Consider the following 22494-nt stretch of genomic DNA (forward strand, 5'->3'; position numbering starts at 1 on the left):
TCTTTGGTTAAAATGTGATTGCAGACACTCCTGGGCTGTGTGACTCTGGGCAAGTCGCTTAATCCCAATTGCCTAGCCCTTCCTGCTCTTCTGCCTGGGAACTGATACACAGTATTGATTCTAAGACAGCTGGTAAGGGCTTTGAAGAAATAAATAGAAAAATTAGACCGAGCCAGACATGATTAATTCAGTCATCCAAGCTCAGGCCAGTCATTTGAGGCATTTGTCAAAAACAGAGTTCTAAGAAATAAGGCCTGTACCCATGTGTGTCCCTGAGAATGCATGTGAGGGTGCACGTATTTAGATCCATACGCGTGTACACCTAGACAACAGATGACCTGAACAATGTTTCATATATTTATTCATAAGCCAAGTTATCAATAAAAAATTAATACTAAAATGCCTTTACATAGAGTTTGCTGTTCATAAAACCTTTGTTTTGTTTTTTTGTATTTTTAGTGTTTACATTGAAAAAAAATTCCAACCATCATCATACTTTACACATTTACAATAATACCGGTTTTCACAACATTTAACCACGGTTAGAAAGGGAGGGGAATTCACGTTATTTATACAAAAGAAAGAAAGAAAGAAAGAAAGAAAGACAACAGAAAACCCAACACAAGGAGGAAAAGAAACTTCAACAAGAGGGATTAAAAAAAAAAGGTCTTTTTTTTTTTCCCCTTTCACTCTCTCAGTTCTTCTGTACTTGGGGTTTTAAATAGCTTTAGATTCTAATTTCAGCCAACAACATTTTCCTCACTTTCTCTTGTCACTTAATCACTTTTTCTTCACGAAATATCCTTGTATATTTTCAGACTGAAAGTGGAACTTTTAATGGGGATGGGGAGGGTGGTGAAGGGGTGAGCTAGTCTCTGACAGACTTGCATCAGTTTTCTCAGCTCAAAAGAAGGACCCTTGGTCCTTGGGCTTAGAGGAGGTTGCTGCCTTTGACTTTACCAACCAAAGGAGAAAACCACAGAGAGCAAATATTGCACTCATGCCGAGAGGCAGAAGAAGACCGAGGCATTGGGGGATACCCCCAAATAAATTTTTAAAAGGCCCTTCCCAAAACTTTCTGCCATGTCCTCAGATCACTTTGCCTGGAAACTGGAAGTCATTAGCATAGACACAAGAACAGGCTGCCTCTTGGAACACCAGAGATTCCTTGAAACCCATTGATTTCTATTCCTCATTCTTTTAAGGAAAGGAAGGCTAAGAGGTGAGGGATAAGAGTATAAATGGGGGTGGAGAGGAGATCAGCAGTGGTTAGGCAGGAATGGGTGAGATGGAAGACCTGAATCCTGAAGTAGAAATCTCATTAATGTTACCTTTAAGCGTAAGTTCTAAAGTATCTGATTGTGACACCTACCAGTTTTAGATGTTTTGGTGCCCTAAGATTATTGCAGGGTTCGTTGCTCTTGTTAGAGGATTTCTTTAAGAGGGCTCATCCCAAGAAGAGGAATACTGCTCAGGGAGGGAACCCAATGGTTCAAATAAGGGTGAGGGCAGGAAAGGATGCTCTAAAAGGTGATTTACCAACCCTGGGGCCCTCTGGTCCAGCCATTCAGTAACTGCCCCTCTAGGAGGAGAGTTTGTAGTACTGGTCTTAGGCTGGTAGAGTACTTGTAATTTACTAAAAAAGAAGTCATATTTTCAGCTCAGGCCTGATGCAACTGGTCAGCTATAAAATAAAGAGGGAAAGGGCCCACATATTTTTGGATTAGATGATTCCCTTAAATCTCTTCCACTTCTGAGATTTCTACAATTTTTCCTAAAAGAATATTGCTGTTCGGTTCTCAGACAGTTCTGGACAGCCTCAGTCTTTGGAGTCATTGTGCTATGCTTTACATGAATACAAATTCTTACCTTGTCCTATTAATACTAGGGCATAGCACTCTGGGGCCCAAGGGATAAACTGATTTTTAAGTCAAGAGAGGGTATTAGGCATCATGTTGAATGAATCTTAGAGAGGGAACCAAAATACCACACAACAAGGCCACAACAATTTGAACTGTGGACTGAACAATGGTCTAATCTGGAAGGCTTACATTCCTTCTTTGGCAAGTGTTCTCAGTGGTCTTGGCTGGCCAACATGAGGAAGGACCTAGGAGACCAGCTGCTTTCATGATGCAAGCAGTCATCTCATGGCCAGTGGTCACTTAGCCCCCAGCATCTACTTCCATCTCCATTTCCACCCAACCAACAAAAGGGAAACAAAAAAGCCACCACAGAAAACAAAACAAAACAAAAAAACAGGGAATCAAAGAAGGCAATCAATACCCAGAGCCCATGCACCAAGGGGAGAAGGCTGGGAAGGGAAGGATGGGACTTGATTTCCTCCTGAAAAGAATGTGCTCCAGAGAGCTGTTTGATTGTCCTCCACATGGGCCCCATCTAGGTCAGAGGTGGACAGTATTCATCGCACTTGCCCAGGGGTGTCACAGAGATGGCTCCCAGGCCACAGAAAGGCCAGGAAGTCGGGGAGGGCAGCGGACAGGGTGGGGAGGTGGGAAGAAAGTGGCAAGGTGATGGGGAGGGCATTTTCTCTGCTTTGGTTTGCTCTTTATTGTCTTTATCGTCTGATGTTTTCATGGAAAGTCATTCGGTCTGACTTGAGATGTGAGGTGGGGAGAGAGAAGCAGCCATGTGGTCCATGTGGCCATGCTGCCCACCAAGAAAGCCACAGAGGTCATATGGCATGACTCTGGGGCAACAGAGGGTTGTGTATATGAGGGATCGGGTTGGAGGAGGAGGGGTTTTTTTCCCCTTCTTCCTCTTATTCTGCACATTGGAAAAAAGCAAATCTGTGCCAGTTTCCTAATGCTGAGGTGGCTCATACAGGGGACTGAGGATGAAAAGAAGGAACCTGAAAAGAGGGAACCTGCCCTATTCCTCCTAAACTGAGGAAGGGCTATCACAAGAGCTAGAAAGAAGGAAAAGGTAGATCTATCTCTGCCTGAGTTTCCGAGAACTGAGGTATAATTTTCATACATCATCACTGTTTGTTTGCAGGGTTTTTGATTTGAAAAATAAAATTGAGGCGCTCAGTTGAGGAGGGGATTGCAGTACTGCCTATGTCAGTGGAAGGGCTGTTTTTGGTGTTCCTTGTATGGGTATTGACAAGCAAGTTGTTGGGAGAGGGGGAGACCTGAGCCTCTATTGTCTTAGATGGCCAGCAGGTGCCTAGACTCTCCTGGGCTCTGAGGACCATGAAGTGGGGATGAGGGAGCATGGAATCAACCATGGAAAACTGAACAAAGAAAGAACTTGCAATAGATAGAATGAATAAAATGAAAAGATGACCTTTTCTTACTTTCTCTTGCTTTTTACCTCATTTTATTTTTCCCATTTTGTAGATTTTTTTTAATAGAGGTAAGATAAACGTGGCTGTTGTCCCCCATCCCCAACTCCTGGCCCCCAAGGGATGAGGGGCACAGTTGATACTGATTTTTAGAGTAATCTAGAATCTTTTCTTATGAGGGCATCCTCATGCCACCCTTCCCAACCCCCCTGAAAGGGTGTGTGTGTGAGTGCATGCGTGCGTGTGTGCGTGTGTTTAAATGATGTATAAAAGGTAAGAGACCTTGGTGTGATTTCTATCTTTAAACAGTTCCACAAGGAGGTTAGTGAATTAAAGTGGGATATCTCTCATTAAGAACACTTCACTGGAGTGACCACAGTTGCTCTCCTGGCCCTTAACACCCCCTACCCGCCCACCCAAATGCTGCCTCTATATTTACAGATTAACCCAGTCCTGGAGCTCAGCCAGGCTGAGAAAAAACAGTGCATTTTCAAAGAAAATTCCCAAACCCAAATCCCTCCCAACATACACACATGTGCACACGCACACACACATACATACACACATACGCTCATGAAAACCTTCTTTTTTTTCCTATTTGTTTTTTTCCATAAAACTTCCCCAAAGAAATACAATATTTACATAGAGAAATAAATAGACAATACACCTGATTTCTGCTTTCCCTGGTGGGAGACAGTCAGAGGTACTAGGGAAAATATGGCTTGAATTCTAATCTCTTGTGAACTGCCAATGCTGGGGAGAAAAAATAGAGGTGGAAATCCATGGGTCGGTGTGTGTAATCAACTGAAGGGAATGTGGCCCCTTGTCCAGGTCCCAGGAAAGAGACCTTGGGGCCTAGCAGGATCAGAGTCAGATGGGAAATTGGATTCTGAAGCCAGAGAGCTTTCTCTTTCCAGGGAAAATAATTAATATTAATAATAATAATAACAACAATAATAATTTAAAAAGCCTGAATCTTGCTGTGATGGGTTTTGCATATTTACTCAGACTCTCCGTCTTGGAGTGCCATGTGGGGCCTGCCTTAAAGCTGTCGTTAGGCAGGGAGGGTCCTGATTGGGGCTTGGATAAAAGACCCCCTGACAGTGCCGGTCGGTCGTCACAACCTGGCTCTTCTCCGTGATCCACACTCCTCCTCATCCCTGGGGAGGAAACTGCTCGGAGGGAGCAGAGGCCATCTGAGTGGGTGGGGGGAGTCTGGGGGAGGCTCAGGGTAGAGGAGGATGAAACAAAGTTTTCAAGTTTCCGATGATTAGGGAGGTCACTGCCCTGGGGTGGGGTTTGGGGAGAGCTGTTCAGTGCACCCCCTCATGCAAAGCAGTGGCAAGTTCCAGTGGTACTGCCCAGATCAGCACAGGATGGGCACACCATCCGCTGTCACTAGGCGCCCGGTGGTGGGGTCATAGGTCCCTGCCAGGTAGTAGAGGTCTTGTCGGTCTTGGTATTTCTTACTCCGTGTCATCTGCTCATATTGTTCTCTCCCCACAACCTGGCACTTGTGTGAGATGGTCTGAACGTCATTTTCGTCCTCGTGGCATGACTGGTACAGGGCATTCTGTGAGGGGGAAGGGTGGAAAGAGGGAGTTGAATTAGCAGCTTTGTCCCTGGGGGTGCCACTATGACCAAGTACCAACATTCATTCCCTTCTTAGATAAGCCGCTTCTCCTCTCTGGGAAAAGTGTCCGTCCTTCTCTGTAAAATAAGGGGTTATAATGGATGGCTTGTAAGATGTTGGATCTTTATAGCTTATCCCTGTCCAGAAAAAGGAGGCAATGAAGGTCACTGCTCCCCGTTTGTGGCACCTCTCCTCGACTGGCACCTACCCAGCATCACAATGATCCCGAAGGACAGATGAAATATGGATTGGATCATTGTGAACCAAGGGATGCTGGCTTGTAATACAAATGGAGTTCGTTCCTAGGCTCGAGAGAGCATTCTGGAAGCCAGAAGACAACATAATTCCCAACAGAGGACAGAAGAACCATGTGGGAGTACAGAGCAGACCCTGGCAGGCAAAGTATGCCCAGCCTGGGGAGAAGGACAAGATAATCCTCATGCTTCAAAGCATCAGCCCAGCACCCACAGCCCCGGAAATGTTGATACGTGAGCCGTGGGACGCGGTCTTCTCCCAGGGAGCACCCAGACCCACCCACCAGGCTCACCTTCCCATCACTCTGCCGTTTGCCCAACTTGGTCTCTTCTGGGTGGTAGAACCATTTCACCTTCACCACCATGTTGCTGCCCCAGGACTCCCACATGCTCTCAATGCGACCGATATAGGGAAGGTTGGGCCGGCCAGCCGACAAGAAGACAGCGCAATCCCCGATGCGGAGAGTCTCCTTTCCCCGAACGATTGCCTTGTAGAACAGCTTCCTGGCCTTCCCTTTCATTCCCCGCCTCTGCACAGAGACCAAAGAAGGGCTTTGAGGGACAAGAGTACTCCGGAGGGAAACGAGGTGCTAGGAATTACAGAATGGGGAAGGTGTGAGATGAGTGTATGTGGGCAGATAACGCCATGATGGAAATGCAATAAAGCATGGCAGGTGAATGTAACTAGTGAGGAAATGAAGAAGATAGTTTGCAAAAACTAGAACTGCTGAAAAGACTGGGGGAGAAAAAGATGAGCAGTAGGTGAGAAGAGGGGAGAGAAGGGAGAGTGAGGAGAGGAGAAAAAGAGAGAAAAAGGAAGAGAGGCAGAAAGACAGAGAGAAGGGAAACAGAGAACATTATTACAGGTATCCTTTCCACATTGTGGAGGATAGGAATGTGGGGGACCCCTGGGAAATGCAAATAAAACTTTTGTCCCCTCTTTAGTGCCAGAGAAGTCTGAATTTTTTCCTTTTTCCTTTTATGGGATGTTTACAATACCTTATTGTAAAATTTGGGTTAAGTATTTGGTCATAGGCTATATATAGGTCAATGTTAGCATTTCCAGCCTTTGAATGTCATCCTCTCTCTGGCTTTCACATTTTTTCCACAAACTTTAACTTTTTAATTTATTTTAACTTTAAAAAAGAAATTGTTATTAAAAGATAAACTATGTTGATATTATACAATACTATATATATTTTTATGCATTTCTGAGTTTCTAAGCTTTTTCATGTGTTGTTTCTTCTGGCCTATGCATGTCATCTGCAGCTTCCATAAAATTCCCCCTAAATTCCCATTTAAGTTCTTATGTGATCAATCGAAACCATAATAAGGAAAGTCACGATGTGGAAGGGATACCTGTAGTTATAAATCTCTGAAGCTCTGCACTATTCTTTCTCTACCAAAAAGGTTCATGGGTTCATGGAATTTTAGGTAAGACATTCCACGCCAAATTTCCCTCCTATGGACCCTTTGAGAGAGAAGACCCGGATTCCCTGCCTTCCAGGGTCCAGTAACCCTGCCTCCCTACCTGAGTAGGATTCCCAGACCACTTCCACAGTTGCTGGGCTGGCAGGAAGGCTGAGATCTTTGGCCGATTTTCCACAGAGGGGAGTCGCTGCCTCCGGGAAAACTCTTTGGCTTTGGAGAAGCTCAGGGCCTCCTTCCGCTTCATCTTGGTCTTGCCACTGGCTGCAGTGGCTTTGGCGAGGAAGCAGCGCTGGGGGTGAGGGTGGGGGCTGCCCCCCTTCGAGCGCAGGGCCTCAGGCTGCGCCAGAAGGGCGGGCACAGGGTGGGTGAGACAAGTCTGGAGCAGCAAAGTTGAGTCCTCATCATCCGAGCTATAGGATGAGTCCTCATTGTCTGAGGAGCAGAGGCTGGACGTGGAGATGGAGCCTGAGGATGAAGATGTAGAGGAACCGGACGAGGAGGAAGAGACGGAGAGGCGGGTGAGAAACCGAGAGGGGACATTGCCTGCCAGACCATCCTCATCCTCATCAGAGTAGGAGCTGTGGCAGTCACTGTCGCAGTGCAGTGAACAGTCAGCTTGGCCTGCATATTTACGCAGTGCCAGCCCCATGGGCAATGGGTGGACGGGAGCCCGCCCTTTTTTTTCCTTGCCCACGAGAGCTGGATGGACGTAGCCAGGGGTAGGTAAGGGCCTCCCAAGCTTGGGTCCGTCGTCTTTGTCACCCATGAGCAGGGCCTTACAGTTCTTATTCTTGGGTGAGGTCACCCCTTCATGATCCAGCTTGACCAGGAACTCTCCACCAACTTTCCGTCGCCCACTCTTCTCAGCCTCCAGCCGTTCTGCCTTCTTTGCCCGTAGCAGCTTGTGGGCACCCCCAGGCAGGGCCAGCCCTGCCCCGCTTGTGAATGGGGCATAAGAGTTGGCTATGCTGCTGAAGGAGTCTGCCCCAAAACCATTGCCAAAGACTGGGGTGGCCATGCTGTGCACGGGGAACAAGGCCTCTCGGGCTCTCAGCTTCTTGGCACTGCCATTGAGCTGGAAAAGGTTCTGGAGGACACCTGTGCTCTTGCTGCCGCCTCCTCCTCCCACAGCTGCCACCGTCGTCCCCTTCTTCTTAGTCTGGGCCACCGAAGACCAGCTCAGCATCGGGCTGCCCCGGCGGCCCAGGAAGTGCTCTGCTGCCACCACCGGCGTCTTGGCCCCTGGTGTTAAGACATCAGCTTTGCCTGTGGGAGGGAGACATGGTGAGATCACAGAATTCAGACTGCTCTTTCCTTGATCCAACCCAAGGGATTTGACTTATAAAATAAATACTAATGTGCCATGGAGAAAGTAATTTCAATTTGTGCATTTATTGGAGAAAAAAAAGTTTTAAGTATTTTCTGTGGATCTTCCAATATCTTACTCTACAGGCTGTGGTCTGTCCTTCCTACCTGCTGGGTCCCAGCTATATCAGTGATATCTGTACCCTATAGATTAATAAGTGCTTACCCCTATCTCAAAGCCACCTCTGCTTTTTCCATTAGCTCAGGGCTTTATCTGTTCCTACAGGGAACACAATTTGAGGCCACCCCTCTCTCCGAGTCCCCACCTTCCTGAGCACCCCCTTTCTTTACCTGCTTTTTCTTTGTTAACGACCTTCTTCCCCAAGTTCTTTGAGGGTTCAGGGATATCCCGTCCTTCAGGAGACAGACTGGGTGCTGTTTCACTGGGTGGGGGAGCATCACTGGAAGATCTCTTGTTTCTGCGACAACTGCTGGACACGAGCAGTGCTGGGGAGGGTTCTGTGCCTGAAATGCAGAACCAGCGATCTCTTCATCCCAATGGATCTTTTGGTTCACTCTACCCTTCTCCATTCTTCACCCGAACAATAGTTCTATGACTCTATGAGGGGCGGTTGGGAAGACTGGAGGCAGGTCAAGGCAGGTCAGGAAGGACTCTTTGCTTATTCCTGTCCTTTCAGGATGGTGTGATAATCAGGGTTCCTTGCTATAGCAAGAAGGAACCTACTTCCTTTTCATGCTAGGGTTTCAGAAGGAATTCATCCTTGCACTGAAAAGCATTCCAAACTGATATGGGAGTCAAGGAAACCAGTCCTAAGGAGGCCAGGGGACCAAGGTGGATGCTAGGGTAGAAGGGATCTCAGGTGAGGGGTGCCTTCTCCTATGATGACTGATCGATACGAACCTCCCTCTGCCTTATAGGATGCAAGGGTACTTTTCTAGCTCCCAAGTGGACTTACACTGAATCTTGAAGTCTGGAGGTAATAATCGAATATTGGATACGGAAATGTGGCCCGTGTCACCATCATCAAACTCAACTACCACTGAATCAAGGTCTTCTTCTTCATCACTGGAGGCACCTACAGGTGGTGGAGGTCAGAAGGTTAGCCCTGGTGTGGGGGCAGAGGCAGTTAAAGACTGTGCAGCCATGATGCCAAAAGGCAGGAGCCAGAAGCCCTCCCACTGCCCTATCCTCATCCTTCCTTGAGTGGAAATGTAGAGAGCCACTAGTTCTCTGAGCACCTGTGGATGTTAAATACTAGATGGAGAAGCAAATGAGAAAGGGGGTAGGTGCTGAGCTGGGGTGTGTCTGGGAGCCCTAGAGGTGAGACAGAGTGAGGCTGGGGGCTGCCCTGTGCAATCAGACAGGGATTGATGAAGGGCGAGGGCTCCCAGAGGGGGCTCTGACAAATGACACTGGGAAAATTCTGCTCCCAGATCACATTCGACCTTGGAGTTCCCCACCCCCAGCCCTGGGTAACTGATGGCTTTCATCTCTTCTCACTCCTAACAGCCACTCTGCTCTCACTGCAATATTATTGCCATTCATCATGCCCCTTTCCCTTCCACTGTACATGCCAGATGCACAGACCCACCAGAGTACCACACGCACACACACACACACAGAATTCCGGTCTCCCACCCATCCCTGCACAGGCTCACACTGTGCTATCCACGAGGCTGAGGTCAAACAGACCCAGCTGAGGATGCACTTCCTCCTCCAAAGGGCAGCTCCCTACTCCCCTGTGAAGCTAGGTTTTTGTTGATCCATCCTTTCCCCATCCCCTTCCCATTCCCACATTCCCAAGTCCAGCAGGAATGGGTCACCCTAATAGAGAGCTAATTCACATTTAAATGTTTTCTCAATGGCAGCAGAATCAGGGCTCATTGGGTGATAATTACTCTTTTTGCTTAGTTCAGCAGCAGTGGTCGCAGGAGCCCTTCCCTTCTCCCTTGCCCCACTCCCAGCCCCTCCTATGACTGCTCCTCCTCACTCCACCTTTTTTATGGTGACATTCAGAGCAGATTCTATTATCTTGCTTCTTTATAAGCAGGAATATGTCACTGCCAGCCAAGAAACTCCTCAGCCCTCTCTCCTCTTCTCAGGGCCAGAGTTAGACCAGCGTCTCAGCTCAGAAAGGTGAAGGAGACCCCGTTGGTATAAGGCGGGGGATGGGGGGGTGTGGGGGGGTGCAGTTAGGAGCTGTGGTTATAGTGCTAAGGCTGCTGCATGTTCAAGGGACATTAGAAGAGGGGTGATAACAGGGAGATGGTGTTGAAGGCCACCATAACTGACAGGGAAGCATGGGGACTTGATAAGATGGGATGGTGAGGAAAGATACCTCTTGGGAGGGCAGTGCCAAAGAGCAGAAGGGACATTGAGAATTTGGGTTCTGTTCCTGACTTGGTAATAGGTAATAATGATCTTGGTAAAGTCCCCTCCTTCCCTGAACCTCAGTTTCCTCATATGTAAAATGAGGAAAGTGGGTGAGATGATCCTTAAGGCTCCTCTCAGCTCTAAAATTCTATGACCATAACCCTATGCCAGACTACCTGCTCTTTCCTTCTGGTATCTTCTGTTGGCATTTAACTATGCTTTCTCAGGGTATTAGTGTCACCATTAACCACCTGAGGTAGGGGAAGGAGGGAGGCTAGAAGCAGGGGGAGGAGGAATGGGGTGGGGGGTGGGAGCAGAAACATTCCTCCAGCATGGACTTTGTCTCCCACCCCATGGACTTTCTCTTCTTGGCATCTTCCTTCTCTCACCTTGGACCACATTGCCTGGGTACAGGCAGCGGGACTTTTGACTCCAGTAGGCACAGACCCGGGTACCCGGTGGGAGGTAGCGACTTGACTGGGGCCGGATATCAAGGACCTGAATGGGAACAAGAGTAAGAGGGAAGTTAGGTGAGCTCCTTGGGCAGAGATCCTGAGAAAGCATTCTGAGACAGAATTTGTATTTGGAGAGGGAGTTTGGGGTCTTGAGACCCTAACGCAAAGTGAGTTAAGGGCACCTAATTGGATTTGAGCTTCTACACAGCCTACCCTTGGGGAAGGGAAGTGCAGATGTTTCAGGCCCTGAGGACTAATGGCAGATCTGGGATAAAGGGCTTCTTAAAGGAATAAAAGGAGGAAAAGTCTTTTTAGCTCCGGGACCTCTGGCTGGGAGCTGCTCCTTCATTCTGACATCGAGAGGGCCTTTTGGGCATGACAGGAGGAGGTGTTTGAGGCCTCTCTTAGCAGGGCAGAAGATGGCAGGGGAATGTGTCCACTCATCTCAAAGTGAAAGATTACTGGAGACAGAACTCACAGCTTCCTGCAACAGCTGCTCCAGGGAGTAGATCCTTTGCCTGTTCCCTCTCTCGCCCTCAATCACAATACTGTAGCTGAAATGCAGAGATTGGAATAAGCCGATGAAAAGAGTCCAGGAAAAGAGACCCTCCATTCACTCACCACTCACTGACCCACCTGAGGCAGCTCTGTCCTCGACAAGGTGTAAATGAGCAAAGGAGGCAAGGGAAATGGCTGTTTTTTAGCCAGTCTAATGCAGCCCACTGAAAAGTCAAACCTAAGAAGCTCTGTCCCAACCTAGAGCCACATTTTGGATGAGAAAAAGAGCAAATCCCACCATCTTTTAGCAGAGAAGGAAAGAAACTACTTTCCTTGGTCCAGGAAAGAAGAAAACTGCTACAGTAGGTAGGCAAGAGGGGAAGAGGTTCTCTTCTCTATAATGAGCTTAGAGAAATAAAACCTGAATTTGAACTCTAGCTCTGCTATTTATTTTCACCTGTGTGACTTTGAACAAGTAACTTAACCCTCCCCCTGCCCCCCTCTCAGTTTCTTCCTCTGGAAAAGGAGGGGGTTGGACTAGATGACCTTCCAACAGTAACTCAATGAATGCTAACCCCAGCCCTCCTCAGTGGGGCAGCCTGGTTTTGCTCCATTCTGGGGCTCCTCTCCTATATCCTGTTATCTTTTCTTGGTTCATTTCTCAACCTGTCCCCCATCGCCCATCTTCACAGCTCCCTGTTTGGGGGGGGGGGGAAGGGGCGGCCATCCTTACATGTCCGGAGGCTGCAGAGTTTTAACACTGCCAGCATACAGCAGGCTGTCCTCCTTGGGGATGAGCACGTGTAACCCGTCCTGGAGGTCTTCTTTGTGGATCGTACATGACTGGACTGAAGGACAAAGCAGGGTCGTCAGTCACAACCTGCAGTGGCTACCCACCACCTGTCTCCCTTCCACATTCAGGTCTCCCAGTAAGAAAGAGGGGAAGCCATCTGGGTAGGCAACTGTGTGGAGGTCTTAAGCAGCCCTTAAGAAGGACGCTGGCATGACCTTTAAGGAAACTTGTCAGTATAATGAAGACAATTAGATGCTGTTGTCCCCACCAAACTCCCATCCAGCCTGTAAGCTTTTGGCCTCCAGATGTGGGATATTCTGCAAGGATGAAGGCCAGGGCTTGATCCCTTCCCTATTCCACCCCCACCCCCACCTTCACCAAATTCTTACAAGCCAATATTGCATGCATGAGGGATTTCTTAGTCTGTACTACTGAGCGGGAGTGGATCAACTCACCATGAGCCATGCCCTGCTCTCCACCCAGGGGGCCATTCTCTTCCTCTGAGAAGCTGCTGTTGTCATCAAACTCAAAGTCATCCTCCACAGCAAAGCTCTCCAGCAGCCGGCTCACCGCCCGGCCCTTACCCTAGGAGGATGGCACAGTCAAATCCATGGGCACTGCCAACGCGACGCGTTGCCCACGGGTGCTGACCTTCCTCTTGGGTGAGACTTCTTCACTGATCTCCCCATCCCCAACTCAAGACTCCTGAGAGTCCTGCTCAGATATAACTCAAGAAGGGCTTTATTCACTTCTTTCTGACGACTGGCCCTTTGACCAGGTCGTGGATGGAGACAAGGGGAACTCCAGGAGTGGGACTGGGGTTAAGGTTACTTCTGCACAGTTCTTTGGGCCACAAACCCCCTTCCCTCACCTTGCCACAGTCCCTAGGGTGCAACTAAGGTCGGTTCTTTCCCTTGGAAATTCTGGCTTTATCCTCCCAACTCCTTCAAGACAGAGTGGATGGAGTGGAAGGAAGGAATGAGGAGTCTACCTGTTTGCTCACAGCCTTGCTCTTCACCTTGCCTAGCTTCTTGCCTTTGCTTAAGATGGTCTTGGCATTTCGGGGTGACAAGGCGATAGACAAGGCCCCATTCTTCCGCTGTTGGTGGAGAAGACAAGATAGAGAGATGTCAGAGAATGTTCTCATTGAAGGGCCCTTGCTTGACTGGTGTCAAATATGATTGGATCTGTGTTAGTCATATTTTCATGGCCTACTATGGAGGGCAGGCTGGCTCTGTCTCAATATGGTGATCAGTGACCTGAGAAGGATATAGGTATAGTGAAGTGCCCTAATGGAGAGAGAGGGGAAGAGGGAGGGATAGAGAGGGAGGGAGAGAGAGAAAAGAGGGAAAGAAGAGAGAGGGAGAGGGGGAGAGAGGAAGAAGGAGAAAGAGAGGGAAGGAAGGAGAGAGGGGGGAGAAGGAAGGGGAGGGAGGAAGGGAGGGAGAGACAGAGACAGAGACAGAGAGACAGAGTGTGTGTGTGAGTGTAGGGGAAAGGAGTCTATCCTTTGCCTTGGCTGTGCCAGTTTCTAGCTGCAATGCTCAGGGGTACAATCTTAGCCACACAGAAACAGTAAGGGCCATTATTTCCCACTGTTCATTCTCCCTCTGGAAATTCCCTGGATCCAACTCAGCCCTCTCACCCTTAGAGCCGACTGTAATACTTTGCTCTTCCTTGTGGCTTTCTTTAGTCGTTCACTGGCCAGCTTCCCACCCTCTTCTCGGGAAGAGAAGGCCCGGGCTTGGCTGTAGAGATCATCCCCAATGGGTGTGGCCCCAGGCTCTGGACGAAGGCTGTCTTTGGGCTTGGCTTTTAGTTTCTTCTTGCCCTCTCCATCACACACTCCTGGCCGCCTGCGCACTGGGGCCCGCTCCAGTTTCCGAGTCTCAGCTCCAGGCTTCACTGCCCGCCTCTTAATTTTGACCTCACCCTCAGGGCTGGATATCCGGCAGGACCCTTAGGGAAAAAATGAGAAATAAAAATGCCAAGTTATTGGAGCTCTGGGTGCCAATACCTTTGGTGCCCGTGAGGGCTGGAGCTAACAGAAGTGCACATAACTGGTGCCACAGTACTGGGTGACAGTCATAAAAATGGCTGATAGAAACGGAACCTAAAAATAGGTTTTGCATATGGGATTCCCACCTTCTGGGAAACAGAGTGGGAGGGATACATGGGATACTATGGTGACATAAGAAACAGAAAATATCAAGAAAAACTCATTTGAAAGAAATAGGCTCTGCCGCTAGGACGCTTTCTGAATGCCTCCTGGGCTCCTCATATGCCATGCAGCCAAGCCATTCTGAATAGGCACCAAATGTGGGACACTGACATGTCCCCTCAGAATGGGGCCACAATGTTGTCATGGGGGGTGGTCTTGTTAGTTACTCCCACTTTTCCTCCATCTCTCTGCCATCCATCATTTCCTTTCCTCATTACCTAGTAAACCCTGCCTCTCCTTCTTCTTCTTGGCCTTCTGATTTGCTTCCATCTTCACCACTGAGGATGGGGAGGGCCCCAACGTTGTAGCATTGGCCCCTGGGTGGAGGGGAGGGCTTAGGTCCTTGGTTGGAGGTTCATCTCCTGCAAGTCCCTCACAGTCCTCACTGTCATAGTCCCCATCCTGGCCTCCGCCTGCAAGAAGGGAGAAGAGAAAATATGTTTAGCTGGTCTTGGCTCAGGTTCTCAGATGACCTTTCCTGGGACATCCATGCTCTTCCAGTCACTGTCTCTCCAGGGTTTCTGCCAAGGAGAGAGCCCTTCTCTTTAGAGCAAGGGTCTTTCACCTGTGGTCTGAGAACTTTTTTTTTTAAATCTTTTTTTTTAAGCCCTTACTTTCTGCCTTACAATCAATACTGAGTATTGGTTCCAAGAAAGAAGGGCCAAAAGGGCTAGGCAATTGAGGTTAAGTGACTTATGGGGGTGGGGGGGTGTCACACTGCTGACAAGTTTCTGAGGGTAGATTTGAACCTAGGATCTCCTTTTTCTAGGCCTGGCTCTCTATCCACTGAGTCAACTAGCTGTCTCTTTTCAAGTCAATTTTGATAATTGTATATCAATATAATTGGTTTCTTTTGTAATCCTATATTTTTTATGCATTTGTAAACACTGATATAAGATGGGGTCCACAGGCTTTGCTAGGATGCCAAAGGGGTCTATGACACAAAAAGCTAAGAACTCCTGCTTTGCAACATTGTTTTGTTCTCAGTCTTCAGTTCACCAGATTATGAAAGGTAGCACCTTCCATGGCTAGTGAATTAAGTTCTCTGTGAGCTGGGGATGGGGCAGGGATTCAGGGATGCTGCTATCACTTTGACTTCACACACACCTCATAAATTGTTTGGTTATTGGTAAGGGAGTGCGTGAGTTTAAAAGAGGAGAGGGGAGGTCTGGAACCCATAGGATGGATTCTGTCTATATTTCTGAGGACCAAGCCAGAGAGCTGAGCTTGAAAGGACCTCAGAGATCATCTAGTCATTTGGCAGATGAGGAAACTCAGAGCCAAAGAAACTGAGTGACCTGCTCTGAGCCTTGTTTGGGTGAATGAGGTGAGATGATAAATGAGGTTGATGCTTATCGTTTCTGGGGCAGCTATCAACCCACTCTACCTTAAGTCACAGAATGCAATACGCATAATTTCAATTTATCTTCACAAGTCTCAGAGGCAAAGATTGCCTCCTTTTGATGCAGCCGAGCCCAGTGGGGGTTAGGGCCTAAATGGCCATAGGACTAAAGTACGAAGCTTCCTGAATTCACTCAGCAATCACTGGCTAGCCTTCAATCTTATCCCACAGCCTACCAACCTCCTATCCAGAGAGTCCTTCCTGCTTTCTATTTCCTGCTTCCTCATTCCTCTTCCAGTCCTCAGAATTTGTCTTTGTTCTTTCCAATGAGAAGTTCTTGCCGCCCTCCACCTTTTTTTTTTTTGAGTGAGTGAGGGAGGTGAATAGGTCAGAGGAAGGAGGAAGGGGGGGGGGGAGGAAAGGAAGATGGGGAGGAAATATCTATTTATTCAGTGTTGTGTTTCTTATGTATGCGTGTGTTTTTCTGGGGCCTGATAACACATCCTGCAGGCTCCCAGGTCAAATCCTGGGCTGGAGATTCACAGGAAGAAAACTAGGGCTATTTTAAAATTCCATTTTCCAAGATGCTTTCCAGGGCCACTCAGGCTTCTGGGATGGAGAAACAGGAGGAGGGAGGATGATGAAGTCTGGTGTCTCTTCTCTACTCCTTCCCCCCATATACACACTGGAATCCTCATTTTAGGCACACAGGTTAGCTGCTGGGGCCCAGCAACAGAAGACATACATCATACACATGTCTTTTGATGCCCGTAGCCTCCTCAGCAGTCTTTCTCTTTCCCCTCTTTCTCTCTCTACCTTCCAGACACTCAGAGTAAGCCACTGGGCCCAGGCCAGGCCAAACGGTCCTGCCTGAGTTCTGGCAGCACGAGGTCTTTGTCCACCTCTCCCTGGCCATGGAGAATGGGTTTGGGCCGAAAATTACTTGCCTGCCTCAGTTCCCCCTATTGCAGCCGTAGGCTTGGCTGCAAACTTGGGTCCATCCTTGCCGTCGCTGTCTGGCTGCGGATGCTTGGCTGCCAAGGCCACCTTGGTGCTCTTGGCTCGAGAAAGCTTCTTTTGGATGCGCCCGCCAGGGTTGGCCTCTTTCCGCCGGAAGGGGCTGATGCCAGCTGGCAGCCCTTTGTTCCTGACCTTCGGCTTCAGCTGGGCCACCTTGCTCTGGGATCCACTCTTTTTGCACCGGACCTTCTCCTGTGGACAGCCCGCAAAAGGAAACTATTTAGTGTTTGGTCCCTGTTTGCATCTCAAGACCCATATCATACCCAGTTGGTTTGGGGAGGGCAGGGTGGGATGGTGTTTAAGGACAGAAATCTAGCTTGAGGTCACCTTCCCAAGCAGACCAGGCAAATTCCCATGATGCTAGGCTGCATGACTGGGCTGAGTTTTTTGGTGGCTTAGACCCCTGGCTCAGTTCTCCCTTTCTGTTCCCTCTGGGAAAAGTACAGAAGCTGCAAATTATCCCAAGGGCCCGTTGCCCTCTGGCAGAATTGCCCAGAATCTCACCAGAAGCTAAAAGTGGGTGGGGGTAAAAGGATTAGTACTCAAGTGATGAGAGAAGGCCAGATCTTGTCTCTTTGTTATTGGTAGGTGGGATGAGGATATATGAATTTTTTTTCTCAGTTTCCCTTTCGCTGAGTGCCCTGCTTGGACTGTGCCAACTCTATTGGAGTCTCACACCTCAGAGGAGCCAAGGCAAAGTCTGGGCCTGGGTGGAAATGGTGCCGATCTGTTTGGGCCTTCCCGAATCTGACTGTGTCTGGCTCCCTGATGACAAGCTTAAAATTGGTGCTAGACCACGGCAATCCTGTTTCCCCTACCCTGGTCCATTCTGGATTCCATGTGGGTGGGCAGAGGGGTCAGGGACACCCAGAAAGTTGTGGGCGATGTGGCCACTCCAGTTTACCAAAGTGTCTGGCTAGAGTTGGTTTTTCTAAAGCAAAAAGGGAAAAAAAGGTGGGGGGAGGTGAGGGACATTTCTGACACAGTGAATTGCCTGTGGAGGCGGTTTAGCTTTGCATTTTAAGATGGGGATGGGAGAAAGAAGAGAGAGGTCACTGAGGATGCCATGAGCACATGCAAGGGATTAGATATTGGGAGGCTGCAGAGTGTGTGGGATAAGGAGGTGGCTCTATTTGTGTATAGATGTATGGGGGAGATGGGAAGAAAAGACAGGCTCTTTTAAGGCCTTTAGTGCTCTAAATTGTGGCCATGAAGTCTTTCTGAATCCTCTACTTCTCAAGTGACAGAGTTTTTGTTTTTTTACAAATGATTCTTTTTTTTTTAAACCCTTACCTTTCTGTTTTAGTAACAACTCTAAGACAGAAAGGCAAGGTTTAGGCAAATAGGATTAAGTGACTTGCCCAGAGTCACACATCTAGGAAGTATCTGAGGCCAGATTTAATCCCAGGTCCTCCTGACCTTAGGTCTAGCTCTCTATCCACTATGTTGCCTCACAAATCATCCTTACCTTGTGAGAATAAAGACTGAGGATTCTATCACCCTCTCCCAGCATCTCCTTACTACTAGTATATTTGATTTATATTAGGAGTGGATCTTGCTTTACATACTAGATGAGTTCCTGAAATGTTCTGTGGAAATCCAATTTCCATAAATGAGCCATATTTTAAGTGTCTTGGGGGAGTTTGCTCCTTAGAGGAATCTTTCTGTAAGGCAACTCGATCTGGGACTTTAGCCACATTATAAATCTGAATTTTCCTCTATTGGATCTAATGTTTAATGGGAGCACAGATAGAGCTAACTGGGAGGAACCTCATAACCCATCAAGTATAACCTCCTTATTTTACAGTTGAGACAACTGAGGCATAGAAAGGTTAAGCAATTTACCTATAGTGTTAGTTTTTGCTCTGAGGACAAAAGAATTCAGAGCTAAGGGAAGCTAGGTGGCATAGTATAGTAGAGCATCAGACCTGGAGTTTGGAGGACCTGGGTTCAAATCTGAACTCAGGCAGTTCCTAGCTGTGTGACCTTGGGCAAGTTACTTAACCCTGTTTGCCTAGTCCTTGCCCTTCTGTCTTAGAATTGTTACCAGGACAGAAAGTAAAGCTTAAAAAAAATTTTTTTTTAATTCAGAGCTAAAAGAGAAATTAGAGATAATCTAAATTCAACCTTTCATTTTACAGATTTGGAAACTGAGGCTTAGGTTAAGTGACTGCCAAAGGCCACAAAGATTGTTAAGTAGCAGAGAAAGCATTCAAGTTTGGGACTTTGGTCTCCAAATCCAGTTCTTTCTCCTTCTCCTTTTCCCTCTCTCTCCTTCTGAGACCCTGTCTCCCTATTTCATTCATGCTAAATGTACGGCAGTCATTCATAGGCCCAATACCCCTTCCGATGGCTCGGAAGCTTTGGCCTGTTTACTTTCCAGCCTGGGCTGGCTTGCCCTTCTTGACATGACCTGAAGGCCCTAGCCCATTCCTGGGGATGCTATTATATTGGTTTTGGACATGGTACAGACCCCTGACTAGTTTTAGCCCTCTTATAGCTCAGAACTCTTGAGTTTAAGTGATCCTCCAGCCTCGGCTACCCTAGTAGTAGCCAGACTCAAAGGTCTGCACCACTATTTCTTTCCAGTGAACTCATACAAACAGATACTTTTTCTCATTTTTTCATAGATCTAGAGATTGAAAGGACCTTAGAGGTCATTTGTCTAGTCCAATCCCTCATTTTATAGATTAAACACCTGAGACCCAGAAGTGAAGTAATTTGCCCTGGGTCATAAAAGTAGTGAAGTGGCAGAGAAAAGATATGAACTCGGGTCCTGCGACTCCTAATCCAGAATTCTATCCAGGGCAATAGGCTGCCAGCAACTTGTAGGAAGATACTATATCTTGAATCTTTCTTTTATAAGTCTCACTGCCCTTGTATTATTACATTAAAGAGGTATTCAAATATTTGGTGAATTAATGAATAGCAAGTTTCTCAATAAATATTACTTTATTGCCTGATATGTTGCTTTCTTCAATAGCTTTCAGTTCTTTTAAGTCTGTGTTCTGCTTCTACAACTAACAATAATAGCTAACATTTATCTAGCATCTACTATGTGCTAGGCACTGTGCCAAGTGCTTTATAATTACTCTCTTGATCCTCACAATCCAGTGAGGTCAGTGCTATTATTATCTTCATTTTACAGTTGAGGAAACTGAGGCCAAGGTCAAGTGACTTGTCCAGAGCCACACAGCTAACAAGTTTCTGATTAAGTTTTGAACTCAGGTCTTTCTGACTCCAGACATTCAGCTGCTCAAACTAGACTTTAAGCTCCCAGAGGACAGAGACTATGCCTATTTATTTTATGTCCTTTTAGGACAAAAGATGTCCTTTTTTCTGGAGAAATGCTACTTTTGATTGTCTAAAGCTCTGGCCTAAGAGCAGGGTCAAGGCTGTTGACAATATGTGCTGGGAGAAGGAGGAAGGCAAGGAAGGAGAATGGGAGTGCTGATACTGCCCTGCTCTCCCTGAGGAGGCACATGCATGTATACGTGTGCTGGGGGTGGTGTTGGCAGGGATGACATTGCCAGCTGGAAGCTTAATCAAGGGAGTGATCAAGATCCACAAACTGCTGATGCCTGGTTGACCCACTATGGAGGCCTGTCCTATAGGATACAGAAGTCTCTAGGAGGAAGATGCTCAGGACATGGTGCTCATGGACTAAGCTGGGCATCCTTAAGAGCTGCAGCTCCCAAAGGCACTCCATTCAGGGTCTGTTTCTGGAATTCCATGGATAGAGAAGAGTTGGCAATAAACTCACAACTGGTCCTTACCATTAAGTCCATTAAGAAATTTTAAAACTCTCACCCACAACAACCATTCACAACCTTACAGACACAGGCACATGGGAACATGTTCCTTCCGTGACTGCTAGGCTGAAACAAAAAGGGATCACTTCAAAACAAACCAAGGACACCAAAAGGAAGAAATGATGGGAATAGAAAGGAGGGAAACAGACTGAATAGGGATATGGGGGTAGGATTCACCTGGGAGTTGAGACTGCCGTATACCCCCTTATCTAATTTGCTTCTTTTCTTCTTGGGCTCTCCTTCACTGCAGAGCTCCGCACACAGGATGCTTAGGCTGGCCTTCACAGACCTGAGACATGGGGAGGAAGGAGGAAACGATGACTTAGTCCCACAGAAAGCAAGTTGGCTTAGTGGAGAGAACTCTAGATGGCCAGTCAGAAGCCCCGCGACTGACAAGGTAACCAGAACTGGCAAAGACTAGTCACGTATCTACTCTGAGATTCAGTTTTCTCATCTGTAAAATGCAGTTGGATTAGATGATATGTTGATTTTTGTGTCGGACTCCATGATAGTCAAGGTAATTACTATAGGCCATTATTGGATGACAGGGCAAAGACCATGTTTGCACAAAACACCTCCCAAAGAACAACCCAAGAAGGGTAGCTAGGTAGCACAGTGGATAGAGCACCAGGCCTGGAGATGGGAAATCCTGGGTTCATATCTGGCCTCATATATGTCCTAGCCAAGGAGCCCTGGGCAAATAATTTAAACTCTATTGTCTAGCCCTCACTGCTCTTCTGCCTTGGAACCAATACCTACTATTGATTCTAAGATGGAAGGCAAGGGTTAAAAATAAAATAGTATTACTAGAAATAGACTTTGTTTCCTTTAGATGGAGATGATGTAGCTCCCAAGTAGGCTACTTGGATCCTTTTCAAATCATCATGGTGGCCCCATGCCAGGCAAACTCATTGGAGTTTGGTCTCTGGGTATAGGCACTGTGGCAGTATGACCAAGTGTCCAGGAATGTTCTCCTTGAAGGGGATTGTTTAACTTATTATGGAAGCTGAGCTCAGGTGGCAGTGGGTATATGTGAAAAGACAGAATGGACCTTTGCCCTCTAAAGATAGCCCTAGAACAGATGGACTCAGAATGCAGATGGAAGTAATTTTTTTCCCTTTCTTTCTCTCTTCAATTATTATCTCCAGGCAGATGATTCTCAGATCTAGCCCCAATCTCTCTCCTGTAATACCAGCTTCTTTTTGGAGGTTTCAAACCTCCTATCTTTTGCAGGCATCTCAAACTCAATATGCCTGAAATGGAACTCTTTTTTTTTTTTTGGAGGGGTAGGAAATGAACATGACGAATGCAGAAATTTGTTTTATCTGTAATAGGTTTTGTTTTTCTTGTCATCTGTTTGGGTAGGGGAGATGGTAGCATATTTAGAATTTTTAAAAAAAAGAATAAAAAAGTCTCTACTTAAAAAAAAAGTAGCCTCAGTTATAAAATGAGAAAGGTAAGGAAATGATGAGTAAGGTTCCTTCTACCTCAGGGGATTCATAACCTTGGGCCCATGACCTTAAAAAATTTTTTTTGATAACTATATTTCAACATAATTGATTTTCTTTGTAATATTATGGATTTTATTTTATGCATTTGAAAATATTACTTTGAGAAGAAGGCCATAGGTTTTGCCAGACTGCCAAGGAGTCCATGACATAATAAGGCTAAAATCCCTTCTTCCAGCCTCAAACTGAATGTCCTTTCCTGTAGACCGGCAAACAGTCAGGAAGCAGAGTTGCTGGAGATGTTATTCAGTTGTTTTCAGTCATGACGGATCCTTCATGACCCCTTTTGGACTTTTCTTGGCAAAAATACTCATGTGATTTGCTATTTCCTTCTCCAGCTCATTTTACAAATGAGGAAACTGAGGCCAACAGAGGTAAGTGTCTTGCTAGTGTCTGAGGTTGGATTTGAACAAAGCTCTTTCTGATTCCAGGTCCAGCTTTCTATTCACTGTGCAACCTGGCTGCTGGAGGTGCCTCATCTAAAACCTGAAGAACTAAGATGGAACAGAAAAATAGATTCTCT

The 22494-nt window shown here is 47.1% G+C and overlaps 1 protein-coding gene across 3 annotated transcripts in view; it reads right to left on the reverse strand.

Annotated features, from left to right (window-relative positions):
- Window positions 1-344: 344 nt before the first annotated feature.
- Window positions 345-22494, reverse strand: part of BAHCC1 (BAH domain and coiled-coil containing 1) — a 178717-nt gene continuing 156567 nt past the window's right edge. For all 3 annotated transcript variants that reach the window (XM_056817346.1, XM_056817344.1, XM_056817347.1), the window contains 14 exons: window positions 20641-20752; window positions 16579-16843; window positions 14508-14702; window positions 13714-14027; window positions 13060-13167; window positions 12524-12653; window positions 12009-12123; window positions 11256-11331; window positions 10712-10820; window positions 8905-9024; window positions 8279-8452; window positions 6723-7888; window positions 5485-5721; window positions 345-4877 (listed from right to left, as the gene is read on the reverse strand). In XM_056817346.1, coding sequence (XP_056673324.1) covers window positions 4671-4877; window positions 5485-5721; window positions 6723-7888; window positions 8279-8452; window positions 8905-9024; window positions 10712-10820; window positions 11256-11331; window positions 12009-12123; window positions 12524-12653; window positions 13060-13167; window positions 13714-14027; window positions 14508-14702; window positions 16579-16843; window positions 20641-20752 — 3328 coding nt within the window. In that variant the 3' untranslated portion in view covers window positions 345-4670. The remainder of the gene's footprint in view (window positions 4878-5484; window positions 5722-6722; window positions 7889-8278; window positions 8453-8904; window positions 9025-10711; window positions 10821-11255; window positions 11332-12008; window positions 12124-12523; window positions 12654-13059; window positions 13168-13713; window positions 14028-14507; window positions 14703-16578; window positions 16844-20640; window positions 20753-22494) is intronic.

This window comes from Monodelphis domestica, chromosome 2, assembly GCF_027887165.1.
Source record: "Monodelphis domestica isolate mMonDom1 chromosome 2, mMonDom1.pri, whole genome shotgun sequence".
Lineage (NCBI taxonomy): Eukaryota > Metazoa > Chordata > Mammalia > Didelphimorphia > Didelphidae > Monodelphis > Monodelphis domestica.